General features: G+C 39.4%; 2 protein-coding genes across 5 annotated transcripts in view; one reads left to right on the top strand and one right to left on the bottom strand.

The window, feature by feature from the left end:
• LOC148407847 (uncharacterized) overlaps positions 1–14,164 on the top strand; it is a 40,279-nt gene that overhangs the window by 24,272 nt on the left and 1,843 nt on the right. For 2 of the 4 annotated variants that reach the window (XM_088401620.1, XM_088401622.1), the window contains exons 5-7: positions 6,978–7,199; positions 13,777–13,840; positions 14,075–14,136. In XM_088401620.1, coding sequence (XP_088257746.1) covers positions 6,978–7,013 — 36 coding nt within the window. In that variant the 3' untranslated portion in view covers positions 7,014–7,199; positions 13,777–13,840; positions 14,075–14,136. Of the gene's footprint in view, positions 1–1,453; positions 1,965–6,977; positions 7,200–13,776; positions 13,841–14,074; positions 14,137–14,164 lie in introns of those variants that run through there. The other 2 variants (XM_088401619.1, XM_088401623.1) reach the window with 1 other exon arrangement.
• On the bottom strand, positions 1,811–5,576 carry en2a (engrailed homeobox 2a). Its single transcript, XM_088401617.1, has 2 exons — positions 4,728–5,576; positions 1,811–4,022 (listed from the first exon to the last, which is right to left on the bottom strand). Exons 1-2 carry the CDS (start codon positions 5,260–5,262, stop codon positions 3,706–3,708), a joined length of 852 nt encoding a protein of 283 aa, XP_088257743.1. The 5' UTR covers positions 5,263–5,576; the 3' UTR covers positions 1,811–3,705.

The raw sequence follows: 14,164 nt of genomic DNA, 5'->3' as shown, positions 1-14,164 counted from the left end.
AGCTTGATGAGTACTATTGTTTTGGTTAACAACAGAGTTGAAACACTTGAAAATAGCTACATTTTGAGAGAAACTTTTTGTTGTGAATATTGTAAAAGAGGCTACCGTTTTTAAGTTCCTTCCTTAATTGTAACTTATGATAGGTGTTTGGTGTACCTTAATAGATGTCGCTGTTTTGCCCAATTAAGAGGTCTAATGAGGAGAACATTGCATTAATATAGCATCTTTCTATGAATTTGATACTTGGGATAGTTCATCTTTTCTTAAGAGACTGTCTGCATACCCCGGTAGTTGATGCTGTTTTGGTTAGCAAGGGAGGTCTCTGCAGTTAACCGTTTTTCTGTGTGCAATAAATTGCATGACTTCCCTGTTTTTAGGGTATCACTTTATTGTAAATGACAACTCGACGTTCAGCTAACGTGTGATCAATATAAATTCCTGCAAAAGATTTGCTTATTTTTATAATACACTGTTAATTGTTGAAAAAAAAACGTGCCTCTTTTGAAGGTCTCCTGATATGAGGATTCCACTTGACACCATTGATCTGTACGTTTGGTTAGAATGCAAGGCATTGAGAGTCATTTCTAAAATGACAATATGGCAATCTGCCTTGACAATCTCGACATGCTTTTATGGTTCAATTAAAAAAAAAAAAAAATACAGTACATTATATTATGTGGCGATTGTATTTTGGTCTACCTCACTCACGTTAAGTGTGGTCAACATAAAAAGACAAACACAAGATTTCTGATAGCCTCCTGAGACCCAGCTTATTCATTTGAGTCCACTGTCGTGTCCATTTTGTCTCAGCAAGACTGCGAATTTTATTGCGTCTCACCCTATCATATCAGATACCATTGCAAAGGTCACAATGTCCTCTAGTGAGCGCACTAGGACTTGGTAGGCTAGCGCCAATGAGCCAAAAAAGCTAAACTAAAACCAGATGTCCATTACAGTAGATACAAGAAAAATACGGTATGCTAAGTACCAGTAGAATATGACCTGGTCGATTTAACCAACATCACATTTATATTATAATCATATGGCAAAACTCTGAACCGTACGCGTTTTCCCTTCGCAACTGTTTATGATTCCGTGTCCCAGACTGAACTTTTTGGGAGCGCCTTGTGAATATTTTCACACAGCACGAGAGCGGGTAAGCGCATGCACAAATAAATGAAGTGTACGTGTGTGTGTGTGTGTGTCTCCGGCAAGAAGGAAAATAATAAAGGCGGGTGATAGTAAGATGTGTGTGAGCGTGAGAGAAGGGGAAGAGAGTTTGGGTGGGAAGACTCTGTGTGGAGAATGGGTTAGCGAGGGGTGGGTGGGGGGGAAGGGGGGGGGGGTATAAACCAGCCACCTGCAGCCATGACAGGCTTTGACCTTCATTTCTCTCCCTTTCTGTCTCTGTACCTCCCTTCTTTTTTTCCCCTGCCTTGTTTCTGGATGGAAGTTTTTCTTTCTTTTTCCAGCGGGGTGCGAGGAAGACCGACCGTGGCGAAGACAGGACAGCGGCCGTACAAACAAAGACTAGCGGTCCAAGTATGAAAATGCAGATAGGCCATTGTTGTCGCCCGGGCGGTGGGGGACATGGCTGGGGATTGTTGGAGGCTTTCTCTTGCATAATGTTTGGCCAATGTTTTCATCCGAATTTGATCCTGGCGAGTGGGTGTTTGCGTGGCAAAGGAGGATTATTGTGCCATTCAAAATGTAAACCTTTTTGTTCCAATGTTCTTTGCAACGTTGGACATGACTGTGAAACATTGCGGCTGATACAAACGAAACAAATACCATTTTTCTCGTCGTTGATAATCTTCAAGGTTTATTTACTCTTTTGCAATTTCCAGGAGTCAGTAAATTACACAATTAATACATGATACAAACTATGTACACTTTTGAGTTTGTTTTGCTGTACCAAAGGATAGCATCCAACGTAAAATAAAAAATAGCATTGTATTCTACAACTCTGTGCTGTCATTTCATTTAAACATTGTTCATATATATATAGATAGCTCTACGCTGATGAGTAAATTCATGATGTCGTATACCAGCAGTGTTCATAAAAGGCATTCAGCTAGAATAGTCTGCATTTGTTAATTTTTTTTTTTGTAGTAATACTGCTCATCTGATTCGGCACAGTTATGTTTCAGGAAAAAGTCCACGCGGGGACCTTTTAAGGCAAAGTGTGTTTCAGTTTGGTGGATCATCATCATATTTTTTTTTTGTTTTTAATTCACACACACTTTTTTTGCAGATGCACAACAAAAAAAACATTGAAAGGCAAACAAAAACAAATTTGGCGTATGGCAGGGGTGGCGAACACGCGGCCCGTGGGCCGTGTCTGACTCCCGAGAGCCATTCTACAAGGAAATAATCTTATAAAAAGCCCCCCTAAATGCTAATGTATAATAACTTGTATAATATATTTTTTTTTTAATCGTGGCCCTGATTGGTGAAAGTTTCCCCCGCCCCCGATACACGAATCCAACTAGTCACACTTGTTTTGCCCATTTATAAACAGCTGTTTGCCCCCAAGTACAACAAATTGCAGCGTACATGCAAAAGGCCTCAAAGACACATTTTCCATTCACAAAAAAGGAAAAAAAAAGTTATTGCAAGATAAACAAGCAGTGTAAACACTTCAGATACCTACTCTAAAGCAACACTGGTCATTGGATAGATTTTTTTTTTCAATAGAATCTATATAAATACACATGTGGAGTCTTTTTTTTTTAATACAGTCACAGACGGATGCTTTCTTTTGCCATAAGTCCTCTTATACTGTCAAAATTTGAACAAGAACACAAGCTGCATGAGTGCTTGTGGTTGGATGCTACACGGTCACTATAGAGGCAGCAGTCTTTCATTTAACACACACGGTAAAAAACACACGCACACAACTTGTATTTTGGGGGGCTAAACTTAAAGTTAGAACAACTTTCAGATAGAAATAGATTGACAATTATGGCAAGAAGTTAGCACAGCAAAGCAAGCAAATTTGCTGAGTTGTGTTTTTTTACATTAGAGCCAATTAGCAAAATTAAAAATATTTTATTGAATTGCCTGAATTAAAATTTTCTCCAAACTTTTGAAAATTACAGTTAACACAACTTTGTTTTTTACAGTGCAGCAGTGATTGATATTGCTATATAAAAAACACACATACATATATATATAAGCAACATGTTAGAAAATAATGCCATAGACCTCTCTTTCTCTCTCAATATCTATACATGATTTAAAAACAAAATGTTAGTTAGCATTGATTTGAAATTCACAGTAGCCTTGATGCAGCAGGACAACAACAATAACAACGACAAGCACAAACAGCAACAAAATAACATTCTTTGGACTTGTTTCCTTCACATAGAAGTACCAGATGTGAAATGACAATCATATCATATATACTGTATGTATACTGTATACTGGATGGCATTCATAAGTAATTCATTAATTAGCATCTCCTTCTTGGGCGGGGAAACAGACAGTGACGACTTTATACAGACGTGATATTGCAGACTTATGCTGGTATATTCTCTCTTAAACTGGCCCTTGTTGTTATTGCATCTTAATATTTCTATAGTGGGATCATGTGGACTGCAGGCTTCACTATACTCTGTAGGCTTGTTTTATATTTCTGTGTGATAGGATAGACTTTAAAAAAAAAAAGAAAGAAAAAGAAAACACCCTGGAAGAGGGTGATGTTCAGTCGCTGTCGGATTTGTCGTCCTTGGTGATGGTTGCGTGGTTGTACAGGCCCTGCGCCATCAAATGCAAGGCCAGCGTGTTCTTGCCCCCGTTGGCCTTCTTGATCTTGGCGCGTTTGTTCTGGAACCAGATCTTGATCTGGGACTCGTTCAGACCCAGCTCCTGGGCCAGGTTCTGGCGCCGCTGCTCGGTCAGGTAACGGTTAGTCTGGAACTCGCTTTTGAGTCTCTGCAGCTGCTCGGCGGTGAAGGCCGTGCGCGGTCGCTTGTCCTCCTTGCTGGTGGTCTTCTTCTTTGGTTTGCGGGATCTCGGACCTGTAGTCGAACAAAAACACTCATGTGTGTTTTTGCCAATTTTGCGTGGCTTGCAAGAAGATGAAACCGAGCAAGCTTCTATCCAAACACGCTTAATTAATGTGGTTTTTTTTAATTCGTGATTTTTATTTGGCATATCCGCTTTTTGCTGTTATCGGTATCGCTTTGATTTTTGTTTGCATTTTTAAACAATTCTACGGATGATATGCTGCGTGATGTAAGCGAATTCGGCGCCGCGCTTTATTTATAATGCTATATATTTAACACACACGCATCGCGATGTATGTGTGTCTCCTTCACGTACACACACAAACTCTACAACTCGTAGTAGTCGCCTCCTCCAGCTACATAATGCATGAGAACAAGTTGTACTCCGCTTGTTTTGAGCCACGCACGACACTATTCTTTTTTTGTAGCCGGCGTTTGTAAACTTTCTTTTGCGCAACTTGACGCTACAAATATAAACAATAACAAAAAAAAGAGGAGCGTGCATGCAGACGAACGAGAACGCAATTTTTCTGTTTTTCTCCACACAATTTGCATTTTTCTCCACACAATTTGCATTTTTCATTTTTTTAAGCAATGTGACTCGTGCATTTATTTATTGTCTTAGAAAAACACACACACACTCGCGCGCGCACACACAGAATAAGGATGAGGCCCTAACCACAACTCGACGCACGTCGGGTCAACTTGGCCACCCACCTGAAGAGGGCCGGTCCGAGTAGCGGGTGCAGTACACCCAGGCGGGCCACAGCATGGGCTGCTGGGCCGGGGCTGCGTTATTGGCGCTGGCTTGGGAACTGTCCGAATCCGAGCTTAGGCACTGTTCTCCGCTCTCCCCGCGGGATTTCAGGGGCTCCTCGGCGGGTATGGCTGCAGGCTTTTTGGCGCCGGTGTCCGCGTGCGGCGTGGACGTGCCCTCCGTGGGCACCGTGCTGCCCACCGGTTCGGTCTGCGGTGCAGCGGGGCTGCCGAGGCTCTCCGGCGGAGGTGGCGGCGGCGGCGGCGGAGGGGACAAAGTGCTATCCCCGCGGCGGTGCTGGTGCTGCTGATGGGCTCCGGTGTCTTTTTTGCGTCCGAAATCCGGCCTCAGGATGTTGTCGATAAAGAAGTTGGTGACCCGGTGCGGGTTCTGCGCGTTGCCTTGCACCTGCAGAAGCGGCAGGATGGCTCGGTTGGATTCCGCCGACTCGTGTCGGTCCGCCTCGTCTCTGCTGCCGCGCTCGTTCTCTTCCATCTCGTTTTTTTTTTATGCTCTCTTTACGTTTAACCCCTTTGTCGCTGTCCTCCGGCGCGCCTCGGATGCGCAAGTTCGGGGAGGATTTAATCGCAAAAAAGAAAAAGAAAGAAAAGAAATTCAACAATGGCTAGAGAGGGGCATGCACATCCTTGCGGTAGCGTCCTCGGAGAAAAGCGTACTTTTTGGACATAATAGCCGTTATAAGTGCGCCCGAGACATTTGCGCACATTTAACGGAGACGCCCGCGTGCGCCGCCAACGGCTTCAACTAAACTAAATAAAGAAGCTCGCGAAAAAAAAGTGATGCTCTTAATACTCTCACTCTGGAGTTTGCTTCTTATTTTCCATACGAGGAGCCCCCCTTGAGTGACGTTTCCCCACTGTCCTCCCAGACACGTGCCTCCCACCAATGGGAGGCCAGGAGCCAGGCCATGTGACATGGCTCTCAAGCTCTGAGCACACGCCCCCTTTTACGCCTTTTCGGACCCCTAAATCCACTGCAGGCTCTCCCTGGTAATTGATTACAATGATTTTTTTTTTCTTGTATGTTGTTAAACGTATATTCAATATTATAAAACATAATTTTACCTAGCACTACACTTCAGGGACAAAGCTGTCATAAGTTAAACAACATATTTATCCCACTTGTATATAATAATTTAGGATGTTCAACACTTTTTTTCCCCATTACAATACCAGGACAAAAAGTGTAGTCACTGATACAATACAGGTACCAATACCACTGGAACGTTTGATGCGCACCCCCCCCCCCCGCACCCCCATAACAATGACATAAAAAAGACCTAACTATTTCAATCGTGTTTCCCTCAAATCTCTTCAAATTATTAACAAATTTCAATTGTTATATTTGCAATTTTTCTTTCAATACGCCGCATGATTGAGGCAGATAGTATCAGTTGCCATTGTGATTATTGATACCCTAAAATTGAGGCCAGGTATTGGCCCAATACTTGATATCTGTACTTCCAAATCTCTAATGACGATAAATCTTTGTCTTAAACGTGTGGCATTGTTTTGTAGATTTCTTTCTCCTTCCCAATCGTAAAAAATGTTTCACTATAGCACACGAAAAAGAATTTAACAAAAAACTACCTCTTTTAATCTTAAATATTTATTTTATATTTTGATGCACTTTTATAATCACATGTCAGGTTGGATCATGTGCTCTGGCAGGGCCTTTCATGGCCCGCGGGTCATGGGTTGCCTATCTCATTTGAAACAATATTTCTGTGCAAATCTTCATTATGCAACTATTTATATGGGAAAAAAAAATATGGAAATAATTTATTGGAAGCAAACTCAGGGCCACTTTTTTTCTTTTTTAATTTATGAAAAAAATCTCAGGACATCATTCACTGGGAGCCAACAAAAGCAAAAATAGTTGCATCAAAAATAACCCAAATTGGGGCAAAAAGTGACTTTTTGGCATTATGTTTAACCCTAAAGGTTTTTGGTTCTATGTTGCTAACCCATAAAGATGGGATATATTGAAACCAAAAATTGGGTATTTTTCCACAAAGCCCAATTTTTTTTTGCTCACTAAACAAACCAAATTGGGTTTGGTTCAAAATTAGTATTAATCTTGACTCCATCTGTTAATATTCTTCATCAACTCAATGTTGTGCATTTTGAAATATCACCAGGTATATTTGTACTATGAGTCTTATTTGATGTATTTTTTTTTCTCCCAAGTGTTCCCACGCTGGCCTGTGGTCCATATCGCCTTGAATAAGGAAACCACTGATGCACACCGACGTACAGGGAGGGGGCCCCCGCCAAAGACAAAACTTTTAGGGCTAACTTTTGCCGAGCAACTTCTTGTGCGTAGTAGTCCTCCTCCTCTCGGGATGACACATGCTTGCTCGGAGCACGCTGGAGCGTCCGAGCCCACGAGGGGAGCTCAACCAAGGAAGGGTGAGTGTGGGACTCTTGTACTTTTTCATGTCATTGCTATTAATAAAAAAAAATGAACCTGTGGATTTTTGCCATACAAATTGTTGCATTTTTTGGGGGGGGAGGTGGATAATGCCCAAACGAGGTGGAATAGTGCCATGCCAGAACTCCTTAAAGCTCCATTTAAATTCTCATTGCACACACACATCAAACTCACTCACACACACATACACAGCGTTGTCATGCTGTGAGTGGAAGGAAGGCGCTAAATGAGCAGCACACAATGGAGGCACAAGACGCCGGGCTTGTTTCCACTCAAAAGATCATTGCAATATGTACACACAAGCTTGAGACGCTATTTTTTAATTTTTTTTATTCAGATTTCACTCGAAAGTCAAACTAATAAACTGCTACAACTAAACTGCTATAGTATAAAAGTCTAATTTGGACTCAGAGGTTGAATTTGCTCTCTGAAAATGACACCAGGTGAAGGCAAAATGGCCTCAAGATGAGAAATAGTCCAGTTGTAAGTCTTGTTTTGCATCAGGGTTCACATTGCTGCAATGACACGTAAAAAAACGCTTTGATTTTAAATGCTTGCCATTCCGATTTTCTTTCGGATCTCATCATATGTCATTTTCAAATGAATAACGTAGCATAAAGGCTCCAAACTAGACTCAGACATGCATCTTTGTCAATGCAGATGCAATCGAATCTGAAGATTAAGAGCTAGACTTGTTTATTTAATTATTTTTAATCATATAAGGAATATGTAATCATTGCTAAAGAAAAGTCAACCTTAACACTCAAAAAAATAACTAAAAAACAATGACATTTCTTGTTGTCAATGATAGGAACATATGAAACTGTTTTACTCATTAAGTATAATAATAATAATAGTTATAATAATAATAAGAAGAAGAATAGCTCGGAACAAGTCTGAAATGTGGACTTTAAAATAAACTATTAGGAATTTAGTGTCATTTTCTCAAACAGTAATCAAATCAAGAATCAAAACTGCTCTGAAAATGAATATTTGTTTGTATAGGTAAATATGTTCATAATTTAACATCAGTCAATAGTAAAAACCTCTCTTAGAACATATAATTTACAATAATAATAACAATAATTTAAAAATGGACTTTCGTCAGGAAAGGAACATATTTTTTATTTAAAAAATATTCAAAATGAAAATCCCAGAATAGACTGTATTTACTTATTTTACTCTGCATTATTACAAAGTCAACTTTTAATTTAATGTGAATGTTTCTTATTACAGAAAACTGCGCTTCCAGTTTGGTTAATAGTCAAAGACAAGCGTAAAATCAATCTTTGTTATAAAAGAAACATGTTTATTGATTTGTGTGTCATTTTTACACTCAAAGACTAAAGCCAGACTCTGTGTATATTTTTTTCATTAGGGCAATGTGTGCATATATTTTGTCAGATATATTTATGGTTGCATTTTCCAAAAGTCAAAACGAGTCATTTGAAAACAACAAAACCTTGTTGTAATTTCTAATATTTTTGCACCAAGTACCACCAGCGTAAAAATAAAGGAGAGCATGAAGCCTCGGCAAGTAACACGACACAATTTTAAAAGTCAATATAATGATGAAATGTAAGAAAACAAAATCTTAACTAATGACACAATCACATGCATTAAAAGTCAATAAAAGCAAACAACCCTAAGGTAAAATGCAAGTATTTACTCAAAAGTTAAATACAACTGAATCTTACCTTAGCAAATGTTAAGCCAGCGTAACAATATGCAGTTCGGATGTTTAATTATGTGGTTCTTTCACGGACCACTAGAGGGAGCCTGCATACCAATACTGTAACACTTACAGCATATTTTTGCATCATATCTAATGATAATACTGTAGTCTCAACATCAGGACACCAGGTTTAGATTTTTATGAATTTACGATCCCATTTTGGCATTTTTAGTGAACAATTCCTTAACAGCGTCTTAACTGTGGTTCTGATTCGAAAACGTTTTAAAGTGACTTAGGAAATTATGCTGTTATGCTAACAATATGATAACAAAGCTTTTGGCTAGCATCCATTCTGTTTCAGTTGTATTTAACTTTTTAGGACAGTTCAATAGACATGTAATTTTTAAGGACTGCTTGTTTTGAAATATTTAGGTACAATTGTATTTCTCTTATGTGCAGCACATTAATCTCCTGTAGTTTCTTTAGGCTCACGGTTTACATTTTATGATTAGCACTTTGGCCAACTAGTTACTGTATTTAAAATCGATCATTATTGTGGAACTTGGTGACCGAAGATTTTTTTTTTCGGTAATAAGCACGTAGCCTTTAATGAAGCATTGTGAGTGTTGAGACTGCTGCTTTTCACGCATGGTTGAATTATTATGAGCTTTAGTTAAATCTGCAGCGTTTGTAATTGATTGTTAAAAATAATACAAAGTGACATGATTTCTGTTTTGTGTGTGCATGCGTGCGCGTGTGTGTGTGTTAGCTCCTCCGCGAGCCCAGTCAAATATTTTTGGGTGCAGCCAATTGGCATGCAGCCCCACTCGTTGCTATACTATACACATCTTGTGCGCATGTGCGGTGTCCTTGAGCTCCCATAACCCACTTTCAGAAGCAGGGGTGTGTGTGCGTGTGCGTGTGTGTGTGTGTGTGTGTGTGTGTGAGCGCGCGCGCACGTGCTTGTGTGTGTGTGTGTGTGTGTGTGAGAGAGAGAGAGAGAGAGAGAGAGCGAGAGAGAGAGGGAAAGTGTGTAGAGTAGTAATACACTACAAAAGGTGACTCGCGCACATGGAGGATTTGTGAATGGACGCCGTCATGTGCCAGCTCACAGATCACAGGGTGACCCCCCCCCCCCCCACACACACACACACACACACATAGGGCCCCCCCCCCACCCCTTTGCTGAAGCATTAGGAGGGGGTTCTGTAAGATATCCCCATTGCAGGGTCCCCCCTCCCCAAATCCTGCTGCTTCCTGTGCCTTTCACACAATGTGAAAGACGCCACCACACCCACCCCTCGCCCCCTCTATGGATGACCCTGGTCTATGATTTGGTTTTGTGTGCCTGTCTGAACCGGAAGTGTTCTGACATCTGGGGTCAGACCCGCTATCATTGTCCAATTATTTGGAAGAAGAAAAAAAAGACATCGTCTCTTGGAACGGTAAAAAATAAAAGACAGGCTTGCAATTTATCGATATTTATACATACGTTTGCATTGTTTACAAAGTGTCGTTAATTTTGGATTATAAAGAGTTATTACTTTAAAGTTCAGTTACTAAATAATGTAGACATGTGTAGGCGTAGAAATTAAATTGTCTATTAATATGATATATCAATATTATATGATTTTAATGAGATATCTCAGAAGAAAATGGCACATTTACAATACAGTTCATCCAATATATATACAACAACAAAAAATGTCATTGCATCATATCCTCTGGAATGCAGCTGTATCCAATCCAATCATAAAATCTTACTGAGTTGTACTGTATCAAATCGTTCCTCGTTCATATATCGTTTCACACTCCACATATTGGACACCGTATTGAACCATTTGGGGAGCGATAATAAGGTACATACTTTAACTGCTGCGTACGAATACATGTGTGTATATATGTACTCTCTATCTCTCTGTCTACTGTGTGTATATATATATATATATATATATATATATATATATATATATATATATATATGTATATATATATATGTCATTGCGTATGTATATGTCTGTATATGTACATAATTACAGTGTAATTGTGTACAGTATGTTTGTTTTATATCTAAGTATATGCAGTATTATGTATTTGTAGGTTTATATGTAAATGTGCATACACCTAAATATATGTTTGTGTGTGTATATGTATACTGTACATATATATGTGTACCTCTATGTACTGTATGTAATAGAAATAAATGAAAAAAAATCACCTAATTTTGACCAAAATGTATTATTACGAGACAGGATATACAATTCACTATAAAAAGTAAATCACAATAAAAATGTTAATGGTGGTTTTGGTTGTCATTAGTGACGCTGTAGGCGAGCCATTCAATTAGAGGCCTCATCCAATGATGCCTCAGGCCTTAATTGCTCCGCAGGGTGGTGCAGGCGTTTGTTGTTTGTGCTCATGCACTTAAGTGATTTAAGAACAATCCGGATTGAAAGCAGATTCTGACTGCACGGCACAGCGATCAAACGGATTAAAAAGTTATTAGGAGCTGCAAAGGGCCGAGAGGGATTGTCATTTCTTTTCTTTCATCTTTTTCTATAAACACGCTCACTTATTTAGACATCAGACTGCGTCGCGACGTCGCTGCGGCTAGGCAAAGAAAAAAAACCCCTGCGTTTTTTTAAGTCTTTGTTGTGCAAAGAAGGCTAAATGGTCAAGATTAGAAAGCAATAGAATCACATGAGTGCTTTCGGCCAATCAGCGAAGAGAATGAACAGACGGACCGTCGCACGAAGTATTTATTAATCCTAGTGCTAAATGATAAATGATAAATAAGAAATAATAAATGGTCCTCTATGTATTGCGAACTTGAGATAAATGTGTTTTTATTAATACATTATACGAAAAAGTTATGCAAACATTTGACGTTTATTGTATTCCTTTACTATTCCGACAAATTAAAAAACAATTTGTGGTTAGCATATTGAATTCATTTTTCATATAAAGGGGAAAATTGTTACTTTTTTAAAATAAACTTTAAAACTAAGAAAAATTACATATGAAGGAAACGCCATTTTAAACCTGCGTTGCCTCGTGGGGTGTTTGGACACTCCAGCTTTTATTAAATACTTCAAATTTCTATATTACATTTTTTGACCCTCTCTTTCCAGATACATTTTGAATTAACATTAACCTTTATAAACTTTTATTGTATTAGGGTGTGCAAACACCGTATATGACCAGCCTTGTTTGAAACCCCCACGTGACCAACGAAGCGTTCACTAAATACAGTTATACAATTGTTGACAATAATCAATGTTCGATAACATTTTTGAGTGCAATTAAGTGTAATTAAAGACCATGCAAAAATGTTTAAAATTATTTTATTCATAACGTTCTCAAAAAGTGGTATTATTTTCTTTGCATTTAACTTTGATTTTATTTGTGAGAAAAATAAATGGAGGCTTTTTAAATGAGCTATTTTTATGTCAAAGTTCACCTGCAGCGCTCTTGAGGGTCCTCGCCCGTGGGTGGTTGTGGGGTGTGTGTGTGTGTGTGTGTGTGTGTGTGTGTGTGTGTGTGTGTGTGTGTGTGTGTGTGTGAGGGTGGCATGCTTTTCGGGTTTGGGATGGTTTACATGCCTGGTGCACCTGTCCCCCATTTCCTGCGTCCCGTTTTCGGCGGAGGAAAGGGCAGGTGGATAAGCACTTGTTCCACGTAAACTTTACACGCAGGAGGGGGATCTTAATTTAGTTTGATGATTTGTATTTTTACTTTTCTCCTGTAGTTCGTTTTAGTTCCATTTACAAAATGTGCCCCACAAAGTGCCTAGTGAGTGTCGCAAGTGTTTATCGCGGAAAATATCTATGTAAAGATGTCATAAAATGGATAAATCGTAACAAAAGTGAAATAAAATAAAATTCGACATTTGCTTATTTTTCGTTGCTACTCCTGGGCCATATTTTAAAAGATAACATACGAAAATAATTAGACTGCATTTTTGTACAGTTTTCTGGTTTTCTCCAATTGGACGGCCTAAAAAAGCAAGTGTAAGGCCTACTCAATGAAGTGGCTGGAAATTAGTCGACAAAAGACGCCATTTTGATAAAAATAAAAACGTGTTTAACATTATCAATTTGGACCAAGTTTTAAATAACTGCGCGTGTGCAAAAAAAAGTGTCCGGAATGCAATTCTGCAATTTGTTCACACTTTTTTTTCAAATTGGTGCGTTGACGGTCCTCGGTGTCCCTAATGATGTGACCTTGTGCGAATTTGGCGTGAGGGATGCCAACAATGCGTGTAATGTCATCTGCGTGTGCAAAGTCGCCCGAACCTCTCCCGGAGGTCGGGCCCACTAAAGCGGTCACCCGAGCTGCTCTCTCCCTGTGTGGCATCGCTCGTTCCAGGCAAAAATAGAGATCGGAGCCCCCTTTCACCTTGGGTGCACCTGAATTTTTTGACCCCACACCCAGCAGCCGCATATGGTGCTGGTACGAGTTCAATATTGCCCTTTTGGATTCAGCGCGCATGCGTATCGAAGTCATGGGGAAAAAAAAAACACGCGGTTTATGGACGGGGATGAATAGCTTTTATAAATGTTTTTCAGCTCGATCAAATGTGACACAATCTTTTTTTATTTTTTTTCACTAACTGAAATGTAAATTATCAAGTACTGTACAGCATATGGGAGAAGTAAATTAAGTGATTGGGGACATAAACTAAGGATTTATGGAGCAGAAAATAGGCGAATAAGTAGCTACATATTCACTAAAGGTAACTAGATTAAACTAAAAGTAAATGTTTTATTCATACGATGGGCTTTAGCTACTCATGCTAAAAAGAACTCAACAGCTTTATCTGTATTAAAGAACGTCATGAACACAAATTGAATATTAAAATCTTTTTTTTAATTCGACAGGTCAAGACAACAGGTGACAAGGCTTTAAGGGCTTCCCAATGCGTGACGTCATACACTTATAAAGGTAGTGTTGACCCCCCTCCCGGAGTGGCAAATGTCAACGCTTTTACCCCCCATGTCTAAAATTTTCAGATTGGTTTTGAAGCATGACCCCCCTACTTTTTCTTACTTTATACAACAAGTGTCAAGTCTTTACAATCGAGTGACGTCATACACGTTATATTTTTTACGTATTGCAGAACGTACTATTATCACTTTAATGCATTACAGTACGTGCTGTTCTTCTTCTCTCCACTAGGGGTCAACCACGACTGTGATAAGCGTCCAAATCGAGTTTAGGAGAAATGCTGTCATCTAGTGGTAAGACGACAGAGCAACATGTGATTAT

The sequence above is a fragment of the Hippichthys cyanospilos genome, chromosome 19 (genome assembly GCF_059441005.1).
Source record: "Hippichthys cyanospilos isolate Australia breed blue-spotted pipefish chromosome 19, RoL_Hcya_1.0, whole genome shotgun sequence".
NCBI classification, from domain to species: domain Eukaryota; kingdom Metazoa; phylum Chordata; class Actinopteri; order Syngnathiformes; family Syngnathidae; genus Hippichthys; species Hippichthys cyanospilos.
This window is presented reverse-complemented; position numbering and strand designations above follow the sequence as displayed.